General features: G+C 36.6%; 1 protein-coding gene across 1 annotated transcript in view; it reads left to right on the plus strand.

Moving 5' to 3' along the window:
• The window catches only part of LOC149789872 (ankyrin repeat and IBR domain-containing protein 1-like), a 138,253-nt gene extending 122,328 nt beyond the window's left edge, over window positions 1-15,925 (plus strand). The window contains exon 23 of the mRNA XM_089971879.1: window positions 46-15,925. Within this exon, the coding sequence (XP_089828005.1) occupies window positions 46-1,313 (1,268 nt within the window). The 3' untranslated portion in view covers window positions 1,314-15,925. The remainder of the gene's footprint in view (window positions 1-45) is intronic.
• The last annotated feature ends 3,299 nt before the right edge of the window (window positions 15,926-19,224 follow it).

A 19,224-nucleotide genomic window follows, 5' to 3' on the forward strand; every position in this document is an offset into this window, starting at 1 on the left:
CTTTCAATCAGTAGAAATTAAATTCTCCATCCCTATTCCTTCCAGATACAGAAGGTCCAGACACAGTTGATGCAGAGAAAGTGATTAATGACAAGCAGTTAGGAGCTGCTCAATATACTAGAACCATTGATAACAAGTCTACAGTAGTTAGTCGTGTTCCCAACAAAAGTGTAGAAGACTTGTATCACAGTGATTGCACAAATTGTCCACCAAGTGGACCTGGATTGCCTTCCCTTTCTCCTCAACATGTGAAATCAGACAGCCAGAGTGCTACAGACTTGACATTTGAGGGAGATAATTATGACAGCCTAGGGGCATGTGGTGGGATGCCTCAACCTCTGCTGGACCCTGATGGACAGGTTGATGATGGAAATGATTATGAGGATATTCCCATTGAAGGGAACATGCTTCAGAAGTTGCTGAGTACAGAAAAGATAGACATTTCTTATCCAGAGCTTTTGTCAGGTGGAAGTGGTTTTGGTGCAATAAAGGATATTTCTGTATCCAATATTTATCTACAGGATGAGGATAAAACAAAAGACTTTTCTTCCAAAGATCTTAGTGAATTTTGCAAAACAGAGAGGCCAAAAACGTATTCTTACAAGAAATCAGCTCGCCTGTTTGCAGCCAACACTCCTGGAGAGGATGAAAAGGTGTTTTCTATAGTCAGCCCTGGATCAGAGGATTTCTCTGAGTCGGGGATCATAGAGGCATGGGTTTGTGTACCTCCTTCAGGGTCCCAGTACTCAGATCACACCCCCGGGACAGACACAACAGCAGACTCTTACTCGTGTGAGGAGCAGGCAGAGGAGGGAGCATTTGAAGGGAATGTTGATTCAAAGGTCATAGGGGTGACGACTGAAGATAGTACAAGTCAGGGAAATGACCAAAGAATGACAATTCAGGAAATGACAGAAAATCTGATTCAGGTGACAAAAGCAATGAAAGAAGAACTGAATTTGCAGGACAAGTTGCTCATGGGAAATAACTCTCAGGAATCACACTGTCAATCAAACACAAAAGTGCCAACTCATTCGGACTTGCCACTAAGTGGTAAAAATAGATTTTGTAAAAAAGAACCAAATGTAGCATTTGACAGAACTGTAAGTTCAAACTTTTGCCCTAGGACTGAGCCAGTTTCTCATCTTCAAGAAAACAGTAATAACCCAAATATAGATTTAGAGATCACTACAGCTGAAGAACTAGTCGGCTCACAAAAAGCTAAAGCAGAGGAGCCAGTCAACTTGCAGGATATGGACTCATTCTTTGAGCAAATGCAAATAGCGACAGATGACCAGTCTACATATGTATAATGTATACAAAAGTTGTTGGCAGTAGAGATGATGGGTACCAGCATTAGATTGAATAGGGTGATTTCATAGAGCCACCCTATTCAAGAATTGAACTTAATATTTTACAGAATTCATGAATTTTTGAAGCTTGAAAATAAATTACACACAACATGAAAGTTACTGCAAATAGTTGTAACAATGAATCTCAAGCAAGTGAAATTCCTCAAAACCAAACCCTTGGTTTACAGGAGTTCCCACAAAACTGAAATTTTATGGGAGGTCCCAAATATTTCCTAAATTAATACAAGCATTTTTTTCTTCTCCAGTTAACAAAACCGATGTACTTCAAAAACCAAAACAAATTTCTATCATAAAATTTAATTTAACACATTTAAACAAACAAAACAAAAACTCCCTTTAAACATGGAAGTATATTTTAGCTGCTAAATTCCTGGTGGACCAGACTATTTACATTCTACTGTAGTAGGCTTATCACCAAGAAAATGTTTCAAAGGCACATAAGCTTAAAACAATACTTGGCATAATGCAGTGACACAGATCAGGGACAACAGTAGGCTAATCCAAAGTCTTTGCACCATAAAAAAAATGAGCCAGCGTTGAAGGTAAATTATTATTGACTAAATGCTTGTAGATGAGCCATTTATTTTATAATTATGATTTATGATATTAATTTGTATACATAATCAATGGAACAATTTTTGTTGTTTTATTTTAAATTAAATACCCAGGCTTTATTAACCAGGCATCTGGATAGTCACACCATTTTGGCAGGAACATTCATGTTATGTGGGCATATGGTATTTATACTTTAAGGGAATTCTCAATGCTGTATACATGTTGATCTTAGTTCAAGTCAAGCCTCCAGGATGGTATGTTATTCTCTCATTTGTTAATCATATTTAATATTAATGTATTTATTCATATATTATAATGATGAAATAAGATCACTAGCATACTGCTAATTCTCCACACTGGTGAAGATTTTCATATATGTATAATGGAGAATCATTTGCACATTGCAATTAGGTGTAAAATTGTATACCTTGGACAGCAACTAGTCTTACACTGATCCCGATATTTGCATTTTTAGGTCACCATCTTACTGCCTAAAAAACAGTATTGGGTAACATGTTCTGAGGTCAACTAACATTAGAATGAGAAATCAGATTTTCAGGAATATCTTGGCAGCCCATATTGATGCTTTTCTACAAACTTAAGTCATATTGCTCGAGTCAGACTTTACTTAGCATAATGTCATTTTTCTAATAAATTCAAATTCAGACAGAAGCACAAAAAACAGGTTTTCAAGTTCTGTTGACCTAGAATGCAGCTGGCTGAAATGCATTGGAATAGGGAATGCCAAAATTGTTTTAAGTTGAAGTATATTTTTTAATAAAATGAATATATTTAATATTAAATAAATGTGTATGGATAGCTTTGTTTCATTCGAGATACTTACCCTGCAAATTTGACTTCTGATGTTAGTTGACCTCGGAACACAATATTTGGCATGACATATTACTTTTGGAACACAATATTTGGCATGACATATTACTTTTGGAACACAATATTTGGCATGACATATTACTTTCGGAACACAATATTTGGCATGACATATTACTTTTGGAACACAATATTTGGCATGACATATTACTTTTGGAACAGAATATTTGGCATGACATATTACTTTTGGAACACAATATTTTACTTTTGGAACACAATATTTGGCATGACATATTATTTTTGGAACACAATATTTGGCATGACATATTATTTTTGGAACACAATATTTGGCATGACATATTACTTTTGGAACACAATATTTGGCATGACATATTACTTTTGGAACACAATATTTGGCATGACCTATATTACTTTTGGAACACAATATTTGGCATGACCTATTACTTTTGGAACACAATATTTGGCATGACCTATTACTTTTGGAACACAATATTTGGCATGACCTATTACTTTTGGAACACAATATTTGGCATGACCTATTACTTTTGGAACACAATATTTGGCATGACATATTACTTTTGGAACACAATATTTGGCATGACATATTACTTTTTTGTCACACCTAGCATCACCAGTATTCAGATTTGGCATGACATATTACTTTTTTGTCACTCCTAGCATCACCAGTATTCAGATTTGGCATGACATATTACTTTTTTGTCACTCCTAGCATCACCAGTATTCAGATTTGGCATGACATATTACTTTTTGTCACTCCTAGCATCACCTGTATTCAGATTTGGTGTCACCAGTAGATATATTTAGGATTAAAATTTGGTGTCACCAGTAGATATATTTAGGATTAAAATTTGGTGTCATCAGTGTGAATATTCAGATGAATTAAATTTTGGTGTCTACATTGGGAATGTTCAGGTGAATTAATATTTGATGTCATCAGTGGCAATATTCAGGTGAATTAAAATTTGGTGTCATCAGTGTGAATATTCAGTTGAATTAAAATTTGGTGTCATCAATAGGTATATTCAGCTGAAACAGAAGTTTTTATCCTTCATGCTTGTTGTCTGAGTTACCTAATACCTTCCTATCCTTTGATGGGTATTTTGAGCATAAAAACAGGGAGAGGGCATCAGAGCACATTCCCTATTATGAATATGGAATTGGACACAGGGGCAAGCAAAATAATTGTGCAGTATTTATTTTTTCCTACCTACCTGAAAATTTAAATTCTCAGATATAAAGATTAAAACATGATATACCCCTTAAATATGTTGACATAGGAGTAAAATTAGTGTTTATTGGGGCAGATAATCTTTTCTTTGATGTCTGAAATCAAGGGTAATCAGAACTGGATCAGCTTTTTCTGTCAATAATTTCTTTATTTCATATGATCATAGGACACAGACTCATGTATTTTATAACACAAGTTTTCAATAAGCAGTAATGATTAATCTTTTTTAGCTAATTAAATGCTAAAGTTATCATGGGGACATGTATGACATACAGGCCATGGCCAGCCTCTAGTTCTGTTTTTTCTGGTTTAAGTCATTTCTGAAAAGGTAATTGATGTAGCTTTCATCATCTTTGAAGGGTTTGTATAATATTTTTCCTAGTCAGATTTTGCTGAATCATGTTTATGATATGTTTTGCTTTTAACTTATGCTTTCTAGTGTCAGGATGGTAGACATACCTGGTTGCATCTAAGACGTGATTGTGCAATTTCTGCACAATTAAAATAACTGCCACAAAATTGTTTTCTACTTTTGCACAGACTGGAGCAAAATACAGTACAAGTATTGTTTGCAAATTTATATAAATCCAACCCTTTTTTTTATTTTGCTATTTTTATACACAGAAGTCAATGTGACTTTGTCCAGAAAATCAGTACACCAGTCAACGACATAAATGCCATATGCTGGGATCTGACTGGCTGTCTGCAGCTAGCACCAAAGAGAGCAACTACATTGAGCCCCCTAAATAAAATGCAACCAAAAACTACCCTTTAAAGGATTCGAATCTCAGATTCAGCCAGTGTGGGTATGTGAGAAAGCTGCCAGTAGCTTCTTGAGGGTCAGTGGTTATTTCCGTGGATTTCCCGGGTTCTTCCTCCATCATTAATACTGGCTGCCATATATGGCCTATCGTGTGCTGAAAAATGGCATTAAATCCTACAACAACAACAGCAACCATTTAAAAATGATTATATTTTAAAAATCATACAAAGTTGTTGTTTTTTTCAGTGACAAATGTTTGATCATTATATTGGTCCTTTGGGTACCTGCAACAGGATGTCTGAATTATATATATATAATGTGTAGCTGTGTTGTGGGTTATCAGGAAGTGACTGCCTTAATCCACAGGTATCTACAAATCAGCTAATTAAGTAATCACAGTCATTACTTCCAACGTGTTGGATTGAATCCATAAAGAAAAAAATACTCATGAATGTTTGTCCTTTGTCGACACACCAGCATATGATAAGCACTCATTTAATACACTTTATGCCAGGAAGCTAGTTTATGCTGATCTCAAATTGATTAAATACGTGCGTAGACTGGCTGGACTGATGGTGAGTTACAAGTATTGTGTACAATTATTTATCATTACATTGAAGATCTCAAATGAGTTAACAGTAGACGTAACACATTACCAATTATCAGGACACTTGATCATTTTATAGGTACTAGTAATATTGGTATGTAACATTTTGAACACGTGTTATTCTGGTGGGTTATGTTTTTCTTACAATTTCTGGTCTCAGATAAGTAATGTGAAGACCTGTGTTTCACTTATAATACCCAGGATCAGAGACCATTCTATAAATGTAATACTTTGATTCCATTTGGATGTCAAACTACCAGGATCAGAGACCAGTCTATAAATGTAATACTTTGATTACATTTTGGCTTCTTATTACCATAATCAGACACCAGTCTATAAGTCTAATACTTTGATTCCATTTGGACTTTAACACCCAGGATCAGAGATCTGTCTATAAATGTAATACTTTGATTGCGTTTGGACTATTAATTACCAGGATCAGACACCAGTCTATAAATGTAATACTTTGATTCCACCAAGGATCAGAGATCAGTCTGTAAATGTAATACTTTGATTCCAATGAAATTTAAGTAACAAATCAGTGCAGTTGAGAAGTTAATCTTATTTCTTTGCAGATTTCAACTCGTAAGTTTGTCTAAAACGACAAAGGCACACAGACATACATTTGCAGGTGTGTGTATTGGATTTTTTAACATAGCTTTAACAATAATATTGATATACCACTATGTTTGCAGTGTGGCCAGTTGTAGTGATGTCTAGTCTAGAGCGTCATTCTGCAGACACGTAGCATTATGTCCCACCCAGTCACATGATTCTGACATAAGGCCAACCAACCCTAACACTAACCTCTTAAAAGTGAGCACCAAGCGATGAAGCTGCTTGTAGCTTTTTTATAAGTCTTTGGTATGGCTTTGTCAGGGTTCGAACCTGTGACCTCCTGCATCTGAAGCGAATGTTCTAACCACTTAGGTAACTGTAGTAGTCTAGATATACATGTGTAATGCAGGTACAAGAGAAAATCATTGATTGCTGCATTGCAAAAAATGTACTTGCACCTTCATATATATTTATACTTTGATTACATTTTGGCTTCTAATTACCATAATCAGATATATATATATATATATATATATATATATATATATATATATATATATATATATATATATATATATATATGCATTAGAAATTAATTTATTACATTTGCCAGACGTCCAGTGGCTCTGATGTTTTGATGTTTTGATGCCCAATTCAGACTTTGGATGTTACTGCTTAGGAATGAATATTCAGACTTTATAAAGTAATTCTTTTCACTTAAACTGGTATTTGACCTAAACATCGTATGTGAGATGTACATGGCAAGTGGTACACAGTTGACTTGAGGCATCTGTCATTATAACCACTAGCCCTTTCTGTTAGTTCCCATCCAGGTTTGGTTTTGCTAAAAAAAATGTATTCCCAGCAAACAGTTACGTAATTTTAAAAAGACATGGGAAAGATAAAGTTAATTAATCCTGCAAAAATTATGATGCACCCAACTTTACTGTCAACATGCCTGTCTGATTGACATGATATCTGCATTACTGAGTATGTTTTAGGTAACTTGGAAAAATGATTGTGTCAGATTGTAAGCATATTGGCAATTCCATAGCAATATTTTGACCAACTGGGGGGGGGGGGGGAGACAAGGGGTTAATACTGAGCAGGATTGACAGCAACTGCTGATGATAGAACAAATCTCTGACAACAGTTTACAGATTTTTAGGAATTCAGATCTATCAGTAATTCACTGGTCAACAAGTAAAACTGCTTGGGAACCAAGATTTCAAATGGTTGTCCACGGACAACCATGGATTTTCAAAATGTTTCTACTTCTTTAATCTGAAGTGTAGGCAGCATAGATCCAGATCTACTGTCAGGACATTATGACAGATCTGTAGACCCTGATCTGTTATCAGGAAATTATGCATTGGCATGTCCAAAGACACTATCAGGTTATTATGCTCTGACAGGACCATAGATTCAGATTTGCTATCAGAGCATTTTGCTTTGGCATGTCCATAGACCCATTTCTTCTGTCGGGTCACTATGTCTTGATGGAATCATAGACCCAGATTTGTGACTGCTCTAGTATCCTAGTGGTTACAGTGCCTGCCTTGGATGCAGGAAGTCGAAGCTTCAAATCCCAGCCGAGTCATACCAAAGACTTAAAAATGGCACTAACACCTGCCTCGCTAGGCACTCATCGTTAAGAGGTTAGTGTTAGGACTGGTTGGCCTGGTGTCTAGACATCACTATAAACTGCCACACTACAGACATCGTAGCAATGTTACCAAAAAATTGTTAGAGCTACATAAAAAATCCAAATCACACACACACACACACACACACATATGAACCCAGATTTGCCATAATGGAATTTGGAATTATACTCTGAGAGAACCATATACTCAGATTTGCCATAATGGAATTATGCTTTGAAAGAACCATAGATCCAAATTTTCCATAATGGAATTATGCTCTGACAGAACCATAGACCCAGATTTGCCATAATGGAATTATGCCCTGACAGAACCATAGACCCAGATTTGCCATAATGGAGTTATGCTCTGACAGAACCATAGACCCAGATTTGCCATAATGGAATTATGCTCTGACAGAACCATAGACCCAGATTTGCCATAATGGAATTATGCTCTGACAGAACCCAGATTTGCTGTCAGAGCATTTGGTATGTCCATAGACCCATTTCTTTTTTTAAGTCATTATGCTCTGATGGAGCCATAGACTCAGATTTGCCATGAGGGAATTATGCTGTGACAATTTCATAGATCCAGGTCTACTCTTAGGGCATTATTAGCAGCTCTTTGTCAGTTCAGTTTTTCTTAAGTCATATAAGAACACTGACTGTGATCTACCATAGACCCATTGTGTCCACATGTTTACCATTGGGCATGTGTTACTCCTCAATAGATGTGCAGGTACTCGGAGTAATCCAAACAAATGACACATTCGTTATGGCTTTTTTCTTGCATACGTGCATGTGTGATATTTGAAGGACAAAAGAAATTGATTTCCATTTTAAATATAAGTAAGACACAGCTGTGTGTATATACTGTGTACATATATGAATGCCTGAAATTTTCTGTCTATTTCTGTGATGTTGTCATTAATTATTCCTTTAGTAATTTTTGTTTATATTTGAATGTTGTGTCTTATTATGCAGTACTGTACCCACCCTTACAAATGGAAAGCTTTTTGTATGAATTACACTGTCTATTAGAAACTGTGTAGACAGTTAGGATTAACTGTCAGAATGCCCTAAAAAAATGTTTGCTGAATCATAAACAGTCATAGTTGTTTTCATGGTATGTGTTAAATGCATTGGTTTGGAACTGTAATTCTTAAATGATTTCTTTAATGTTGAGTGATCAAATGAATTATTGTAAGTAAATGATTTTTGTGTGGCAGTGGCATGACCTTTTGAAGAAGTTGTGTATTATATATATATATATATATATATATATATATATATATATATATATATATATATATATATATATATATATATACACCCAAGTGTACAATTAAGGGCTTTATTAGATTTACTGTTTCCTCCTCAGCACACCTGTTGACATCAAACTTGCATTATGAATGTATATTAAGTTGAATCTATGTGATACACTTGTACTATCACTTGGACCAGCTTTCATCACGCAAAGGTTTTAATTTAAAAGGAGTTCTCATATACTAGTAAGGCCATTACATTTTCACTGATGTTACATTTGTCCTTCAAATACATTCCCAATTAACATTAGAGCTATAATCTACTACCTCTTGAGTCCATCTTTTAAAAGGGACAAAATGTATCTTTTCCATCAGTATTGTATAGACAGGGGGCAATGACCCTTGCCCATTACCTCCTCATGATGTCACCAGATGTCACCAGTTTTTTAAGCTTTCACTGTTCATTCGTTAATATTGAACAGAGACCATCTGAAAATCAGTTCAGTATACTCCTTGTTTTGAAAAAAAAATTTGGATAATTTGTGCGTAAACCAGACAAACTTCACATGTTGCCCAGTTTTAACAATTAACTGGCCTGGATTGCCATCAGAAGTCAAAAGTTGAATGAATAAAGAAAATACAAGATACAAATAGACTCTGGAAAATGCATTGGAGTATATTGCTACTGACAAGAGAGCTGCATATACTATCTGAGGTGTAACTAACTGTGGAGTTGCAACAGGGCCATTAACTGTAAGCTTGCAACTAACTATGTACTTGCAATCACATTACTTTGACCCTTCCACCTCCCTGCTATGTGAGAAGACTTGTTGATCCTGTTAGTGTCATGGGAGGTAATGGACAAGGGCTATTGCCCTTTGTATGATATAGCTGGAAGCAATGCTTTTCATTGAGAATCAGGAGGTTATATGTTTATATCCCTGAAGTTATAATGATCAGGTAAACATTTTTGGAGAAACCTAGTTTACTTAGAAAATATGCTTTTGTGATAAAAGCATATCACTGACCAAAGTGGGGTCTTGTGATTGGTTTTTCCATTATTTAATATAGAGTGCTTAAAAACTTGTCCAGACTCTAATTTCAATGCCTTTACACTTATTTTGCTATTTTAAACTTGGAATGAAAGTGTTACACAATAAAATTGGGTCACTCTGACCTACTCTCCATTCTATGCTTTTTAAAGGCCATTTTCTGGCTCTCATTACAATACACTTTCACATGCTACCATCAAATCTGCCAGTGTATGTGTCACACCAACACTGAGTTGCTGTGTTACTTTCTTGGGTATATTAAACAGGACTTAAAAATAACACTGACTCATGCCACATATGTGGATTTGTGAGCTCAGGCACACTAACAACTATAGCTTAGAAACAGTGTAAGAGTGATATATCTCATTGATGAAAGCAGAACCTTCCATCCAAAACTATGTAACCATCATAAGAGTGGATGATGGATTGTAGCTATTGCAGATATAATAATTAACAAATTGGTAAGTTTCATGGCTGGTGACCTTAATGTAGGATCTGTCCATCATTGATTTAGTAGAGAGCTGTCTAGCATGAGATGTAATGCAATAAAGAATTTGATAAAAATTGGTTGTCTGGAAATGTCAAGAAATTAGACTTGTCACATGCAACCCACAATGACAGTTTTAGCGCATGTGACTTTGACTTTTGATCTCTGGGCTTAAGAATCAATAGGAGGGCACCTCTACCCAGGTGTAGACTGCCCATCAAGTTCAAACAAAATTGAAGTGGAACACTAAAGAATTACAGTATCAGCTCCAGTGAATATGCCTTTTAACTTCCTGGCAACACAATCAGCTCCTGCCTTAGTGTAGTCTGTTGCCCATCCATCAACTCCTGCCTTAGTGTAGTCTGTCACACATCCATCAACTCAAGTCTTAGTTTAGTCTACCTTTGGAATTGTATGAACATGAGACCAATAAAAAAAGATTTGTCATGCAGAAAGGAAGATCTCATTTTCATATCTGGTTACCTTGATCTTGGACCAAACAGCTTCAAAACTGATAGGCTTCTTCCACTGTCCATGGGTTGATCACATCATAAGGTTTGACAAAAAAGACCATGACGTACTAAAGTTATGTTACAGAAACTGCCTTGTTTAAGGACTGACAGATATCACTGTTGTTATATGCCCCTCACAATTGGTTGCTCACTAGTTAATCTTTTGGAATACAATATTTACCCATATATTGCCAGTTCCCAACTGAAAACAGTTAAGACCCAGATCTGTTGTTGCATAATAAACTAGCAGAACAGGATCTGTGTTGTTTGTTTGAAATCATGTATAAACAATTGTATAGACCCTGATTTGCAGTTGCATTATTTAAAGGTTTTTGTTCTCAGAATGCAACAAACACTGCAAATAATGTAGCTTTCTGAGCTGCTGAAAAAAGTAAGTATAGTTTGTAGATGGTTTTGCCAGTATAAACAATGCACACCATAATTAGATGACTCGGCTGTAAACTTCCTCCAGGGCACAGGCTGGAGAAGTGATTTTTAAAGCCACACCCTGTGATATAAGTTAATGAAAAAGACCAGGTCATGCTGTAAATCAGGTGAACCTGTCTATCACCCAGCCGTCATCACATTAGCTGTAAGGCCATATGAACCTGTGTCTGTCACCCAACCATCATCACTTAGCTGTAAGGCCATGTGAACCTGTGTCTATCACCCAGCCATCATCACGTAGCTGTAAGGCCAAGTGAACCTGTGTCTATCACCCAGCCATCATCACGTAGCTGTAAGGCCATGTGAACCTATGTCTATCACCTAGCCATCAACACTTAGCTGTAAGGCCATGTGAACATGTGTCTATCACCCAGCCATCAACACTTAGCTGTAAGGCCATGTGAACCTATGTCTATCACCTAGCCATCAACACTTAGCTGTAAGGCCATGTGAACCTGTTTCTATCACCCAGCCATCAACACTTAGCTGTAAGGCCATGTGAACCTATGTATATCACCCAGCCATCAACACTTAGCTGTAAGGCCATGTGAACCTGTTTCTATCACCCAGCCATCAACACTTAACTGTAAGGCCAATTGAGCTTATGGTTTGTCCCTTTGTCTGTCACCCATCAGTCAAGACTTATTACCATTCCAGAGGCCATGTTTGTGATTGATTTTGTTCACACTTTTAATATAGGTTAATATCCTGGACAAGTTTGAATATGATACATGCATATTTATGACTCAATCTCACATATGATTGGCAGAGCATGGTGCCACTCTAGAGGCCATAATCTAATCTGACGTTCATCAAACTAGGAATAAAGGGAATATATGCTGATATCATAAATATCTACAAGTTAGACAATGAGTGAGATCCACGTGTATTACTGTGGCTATCATGTATCTTATTCTAGTAGTTTATTGCCACACTAGAATCTGATCTGCATTCGATGAAAAATTGGATTGTATGCTTTCGTCATCAAGGAATGAGTGAGGCACAATTATTTATTGAGGAGATTATGCATGTGGTTGCTTGCCTTTCTGGAATTCATATTTCTGATATCTGGGCTAACGTGTATATCATTAAGCCCTTCTATGGGGTTAGAAATGAATGAGAACAATGCATATTAATGAGGTGATCTTGTATATGGTTGTTAGAGCTTGGTTACTCTATGGAGGCCATACTTTTTGTACACTTTAGATTAGGTATATGACCAAGAGCTCACATGAGTTTGGTAAGATTCACTCATATTAATGATGTCATCTTACATAGGATTGTTTCTGCGCATGAGATTATATTATTCATGTGATTCTGAGTAAACTTTTGTAAATGACTTAAATAATCAAGATGACCCGAGAGTTTTATTATGTGCAAGATCTGTGAATATTGATGAAATTCAATGCTGTTAGAAATAGTTCTCAAATTGTATGCATTGTAGTTGAACAGAATTTCTTCAAAATACCTGTTTTCTCTCTTCGGGGTGGGAGTTGGGGGTCCAGAGGGACGAGTGGTCTAAAGCACTCACCTTTGCAGATCACTCACATCTCCCCTCTCTCCACAAATATTCAAGTCTCTGCCCAGACAATGTAGTTATGTAGGAAAGCTTGCCAGTAACTTCCCATAGGTAGGTGGTTCTACCCAGGGTTTTCCCAGGTATATATCTCCACCAAATATACTGGCTGCCATAAAGCTGTGCTGATAAATGACATTAAACCCACAAAAGTAAACAAAACACTTTACAGGGGAAGTAACTCATGATATTGGCTATTAGGAATCACAAGTTTGTGTTTACAGAGTTATTTCCCTTCCAATAAGTATGCAAACTCGTTTTAAAAAAATAATCAGTGTTAGAGTATAACATGGGTAAATTTCATTAGAACAGTGTATAAAACTTGATGACTGAAAATTAATTGTTTTTTATGCCAGTAACTGAAAAAATATATTACATAGACATATTGTTATGGAAATGCATAAGTGCATATATACTATGTGCAGTGTTGTTATCTGGATCATAATTTCTTTACAAAATATGGATAATTCCTTGCAGGTAATTGTGTTTATTATAATACTGATTTTGCTCCAGCAAGACCCTATTTCTTCTAAAAACCATGCCCAAGTTTAAAATTTATGGGCAGAGAATTCTTTTTAACAGAACTTTGATAGTTGGCTTGTTTTGCTGTGTGTAAGTATCTGCTTTGAATAATAAATATACAAAAAATACCCCAATAAGCATTCCTCTTGAAGCACTTAAGAATTTTAATTATCAAGAGTATCATGGCCTTTAAAAATAAACGAGTGATAAATTATTTCATGTGAAAGTCATGTGACTCTACAAATCAAAGTTTGATCTGTCACTTTAAGAGATTTTAGATGACTTAAAGCATGACACAAGTACACATTCATCATGCCTTATCTTTGGAAGTCATTTTTATCACACTATTGTAAAATCAACATAGGAAGTTTGGGAGATAGTTTACACAAGATGTATTTGTACAAGTTGAGATTTATTTAACATCGGCATGATTTAAAATAACAATTCAACATAATGAGCTTTTACCAAGCTTTTTATAATACAAGCTTGCTTAGCAAAATGTAAACCGGTGAGCTATGATGCAAGCCAAATGAGGGATATTAGTATTACTTGTGCGTCTTGTTTGTTTGAATGATAAAAGGATGTGAGCAAATTTTCAGAATGTTCTAACTGTGCATGCATTACTGTTATGATTTTGTGCTGAGCTCATTGTCAAAGCACTTAAGTATTGTGTATTCCTTCATATTGTCAATGCACTTCATTATTGTGCATTCATTCATTCCTACCTTCCTTCCTTCCTTTCCATATAAATTACTGTAAATCTGTGTTGCCAAACCTTGTTCATCCACTTCGTTGGTTCATCTGAGCCATGTTTATGGCTTCCAAAACAAGTAATTTTGTATCAACATATTTTATAAAATGCAGCTCCTGTTGACCCATATATTTTTCTTATGATGGAGGACTTTACATAAATAAAGTTCTCCCTCATGATTTTTTTTAACAAAGAGTATTTCACAGAAATATCTTTATGTTACCTTTTGGATTTAAAGATTTTTTACATTTCTTGACTGGTGACTAACACTCTTGTGTTAATTTTTATTCAGCTAGCCTTACATGGATTTTTGTATGCCACATTGTAAATAACATAGAGGTATATAGTGTTATCCTTGTCTATTGAGCTATCTCTCTGTCAATCCAATGAAGTTTTTGAATTAATGTTTTCATGTATTGTATTCATGTAACACAAACATATTTTCTCAGCGAGTCCATGCTGGAACATAAAGAAGCTGTTTGCTTAGTAATCATATATTTCTGTTTCAGCTCGTAGTTTTCTTTTTCTTTTTTCACATTTATATTTGTGTGCAATGTTTTTCATAGGATTTTAATTCCACTCATCTGATTTGATTGTCAGATGAATGCTATTTCCAAATTAGTTTTAGAATTTGTATTACTTATTTGTATTTTATGATACAAACTATTTATTTTTGATTAGACAGGAATGACTCTTCCAGTGTGTCAATGATACGTTTATCAATGAATAGCTGATTATGAGTTGCATCATTGATAGAAGAGTGAAATACCTTTTTCTGTTAGAGCTTTATTATCCTATCTGCTTGATTTATTTTCCGGTTTTGCTTTCAGAATAATTTTACTGCCATCATGTTACGTTCCTTGTTGTGTAAACTTGTTTAATTTTGGCATGTACTATTAAATTGATATATTCCTGATGCATTTGCTTACCCACTACCTTTGCAGTGGCAGTATAGTGTCCATACATCCGTATGTCACACCTTTGGTAGCTCATTTAGCTCATTTCAGGCACTGAGGAGAGTGTGTGTGTGTGTGTGTGTGTGTGTGTGTGTGAAAAAGTAGCAGAAAGGTCGTATGTACTCATATACGAAATAATCTACTTCTCTACTTGTAAAGAAAAATGTTCTTTAGCGGAATTTTGGGGACAAGAATATTTTTATTCTGGAACCACTAATGGATAAAATACCTCCTCAGAGATTTTAATCTGATCACAATAAAATAATCCATGATTAATTTAATTCCAGTTTTAAAAAGTAATCTTTTATGGTCAAATAATGACCTTTTTGATAATGTTTGTGCTTGAATATATGTGGTCACACCAGATGCAAGTATCAGCTGTATAAAGCACACTGTTTAATGTCAGGTGTGAAAAATCCTAATTGAGTATGACTTTTTGCCTGCTTATGAAAAATCCTAATTATGACTTTTTGACTGCTTATGAGATGCCCTAATTAAGTGACTTTTTGTCAGCTTATGGAAAGTTCTAATTAAGAGTGACTCTGCCAGCTTATAAGGATCACCCGTTAATAAATGCCACATTTCCGCCCCTCCCCCCCCCCCCCCCCCGTATTGATAACTTGTATGAACAGGTTTGACTGGATCGTGATTCTGTTCTAATGGGTTTGATGATTGTGTATTGTAACATTTGTCTTTCACTTGCATAATTATTGTGTTCAGTGCTGAACATGCATTGTATAAAGGGAAAATATACTTTCTGTTTTGCTATGGCTTTTTTCTTTACCCATGGTTCAAACAGCAACTTTGTGGCAAAATCACACAAGTGTGTTGCTCACAGAAGATGGCATTTTAGATTGATCTATTTGTAAGGCTAAATGAGCATTATATATGTTCCTGCTTCCAGTGAGTGTTGTCTGTCATCAGAAATCTGTCCATGAACAATTGCTTGAACTATGGCCCTTCGTTCATTGAATGTTGTTTCTCATCAGTTATCCGTCCATCAGTATATGTTTTGAGGTATGGCCCAGCGTCCAGTATGTGTTGTCTCTCATCAATTATCCATCCATCAGAATATGCTTGAAGTATGGCCCAGCGTCCAGTATTTGTTGTCTCTCATCAGTTATCTGTACATCAGTATATGTTTTGAGGTATGGCCCAGCGTCCAATGTGTTTTGTCTCTCATCAGTTATCCATCTAACAGTATATGCTTGAGGTATGGCCCAGCGTCCAGTATGTGTTGTCTCTCATCAATTATCCGTCCATCAGCATATGCTTGATGTATGGCCCAGCATCCAGTGTGTGTTGTCTCTCATCAATTATCCGTCCATCAGCATATGCTTGAAGTATGGCCCAACATCCAGTGTGTGTTGTCTCTCATCAATTATCCGTCCATCAGCATATGCTTGAAGTATGGCCCAGCGTCCAGTATGTGTTGTCTCTCATCAGTTATCTGTACATCAGTATATGTTTTGAGATATGGCCCAGCGTCCAATGTGTTTTGTCTCTCATCAGTTATCCATCTAACAGTATATGCTTGAGGTATGGCCCAGCGTCCAGTATGTGTTGTCTCTCATCAATTATCCGTCCATCAGCATATGCTTGATGTATGGCCCAGCATCCAGTGTGTGTTGTCTCTCATCAATTATCCGTCCATCAGCATATGCTTGAAGTATGGCCCAACATCCAGTGTGTGTTGTCTCTCATCAATTATCCGTCCATCAGCATATGCTTGAAGTATGGCCCAGCGTCCAGTATGTGTTGTCTCTCATCAGTTATCCGTCCATCAGTATATGTTTTGAGGTATGGCCCAGCATCCAGTATGTGTTGTCTCTCATCAATTATCCGTCCATCAGCATATGCTTGAAGTATGGCCCAGCATCCAGTATGTGTTGTCTCTCATCAATTATCGGTTCATCAGTATATGTTTTGAGGTATGGCCCAGCGTCCAGTATGTGTTGTCTCATCAGTTATCCGTCCATCAGCATATGCTTGAGGTATGGTCCAGCGTCCAGTATGTGTTGTCTTTCATCAATTATCGTGGCCGAGTGGTCTAAAGCGCTCACCGTTACGGATCACTGTCATCTCACCTCTGTCTGCGTGAGTTCGAGTCTCAGGCTCGGCTAACGTGGGTACATGAGAAAGCCTGCCAGTAGCTTCTCTTGGGTCGGTGGTTCTTCCCGGGATTTTCCAGGGTTCTTCCTCCACCAATTATACTGGCCGCCATGTATAGCCTATCTTGTGCTGAAAAATGGCGTTAAACCATACAACAACAACAACAACTCATCAATTATCCGTCCATCAGCATATGCTTGAGGTATGGCCCAGCGTCCAGTATGTGTTGTCTCTCATCAATTATCCGTCCATCAGTATATGTTTTGAGGTATGGCCCAGCGTCCAGTATGTGTTGTCTCTAATCAATTATCCGTCCATCAGCATATGCTTGAGGTATGGCCCAGCGTCCAGTATGTGTTGTCTCTCATCAGTTATCCGTCTAACAGTATATGCTTGAGGTATGGCCCAGCGTCCAGTATGTGTTGTCTCTCATCAATTATCCGTCCATCAGAAGGATGGCCCTACATCCATTGTATGTTGTCTGTCGGCAGTTATCCATCCATCAGCATATGCTTGAAGTATGGTCCTACGTACGTTGTGTGTTGTCTGTCGGCAGTCATCCATCCATCAGCATATGCTTGAAGTATGGCCCTACGTACGTTGTGTGTTGTCTGTCGGCAGTTATCCATCCATCAACGTATGTTTGAAGTATGGCCCTACGTACGTTGTGTGTTGTCTGTCGGTAGTTATCCATCCATCAACGTATGCTTGAAGTATGGCCCTACGTACGTTGTGTTTTTGTCTGTCGGCAGTTATCCATCCATCAACGTATGCTTGAAGTATGGCCCTACGTACATTGTGTGTTGTCTGCCGGCAGTTTTCCATCCATCAACGTATTCTTGAAGTATGGCCCTACGTCCATTATGTTTTCTGTCGTCAGATATCCGTCCATCAACAATTGCTTCGGCTATAGCCCTGTATTATTATTTTGTACGTCGTCATTTGTTTGATAGTACTCTGGAGTTCTTTTTTTTCTTCAGATTTCAGCCAAACTTGGCTTGTCAGAGACGATTTCGACTAAACTTGTGCTTGTTATATACGATTGCGACCAAACTAGGGCTTGTATTTTCGAAATCTCTGAAGATCCACTCATATTAATGAGGTGATCATGCGTCAGATTGACTGATCTTATTATCAATACGGAAACCGTATTTCTCATCCAGTTTTGATCAAACTTGGAACATAGGAGTATATCATCAAGATCTTGAACAGTTTTGGTAATGAGTGAGATTCACACCTATTAATAAAGTGATCTTTTATGTGATTGGTTGATGCCACTCTGGAATACATAAATCTGATCTGTCTTTGATGAAATTGCAATATGGACTTGTACTTTCAAGATCTTAACGAGTTTGATAATGAGCGAGCTCCATTCTTATTAATGAGTTGATTATGTATCTAACTGGTATAGCTTGTTACCACTCTGCAAGGCATATTCTTAACCTAATTGTTTTATCTAGCTTTAGATATATTATATGAGCAAGGTTTTACAGGAACTCAGTATAGCTTGGAATCTACGTGTAAATCATAGCTCTTGGATGAGTACAATTACAGCAAGATCTTGAATGATTACAATTAGAGCGAAATTTTGGATGAGTGCAATTCGAGCAAGATATTGAATGTGTAGAATTCGAGCAAGATCTTCGATGAGTACAATTCGAGCAAGATCTTGAATGATTACAATTGGAGCGAAATTTTGGATGAATACAATTCGAGCAAGATATTGGATGTGTAGAATTCGAGCAAGATCTTCGATGAGTACAATTCGAGCAAGATCTTGAATGATTACAATTCGAGCGAAATTTTGGATGAGTACAATTCGAGCAAGGTCTTGGATGTGTAGAATTCAAGAAAGCTCACTGATAGGTACAGTTCGAACAAAATAACAGATGGGTACAGCTAGAACAAGATCTCGGATGAGAACAGTTAGAACAAGATCAGTGCA

The sequence above is a fragment of the Sinohyriopsis cumingii genome, chromosome 10, assembly GCF_028554795.1.
Source record: "Sinohyriopsis cumingii isolate HCF-2022 chromosome 10, ASM2855479v2, whole genome shotgun sequence".
NCBI classification, from domain to species: Eukaryota; Metazoa; Mollusca; class Bivalvia; order Unionida; family Unionidae; genus Sinohyriopsis; species Sinohyriopsis cumingii.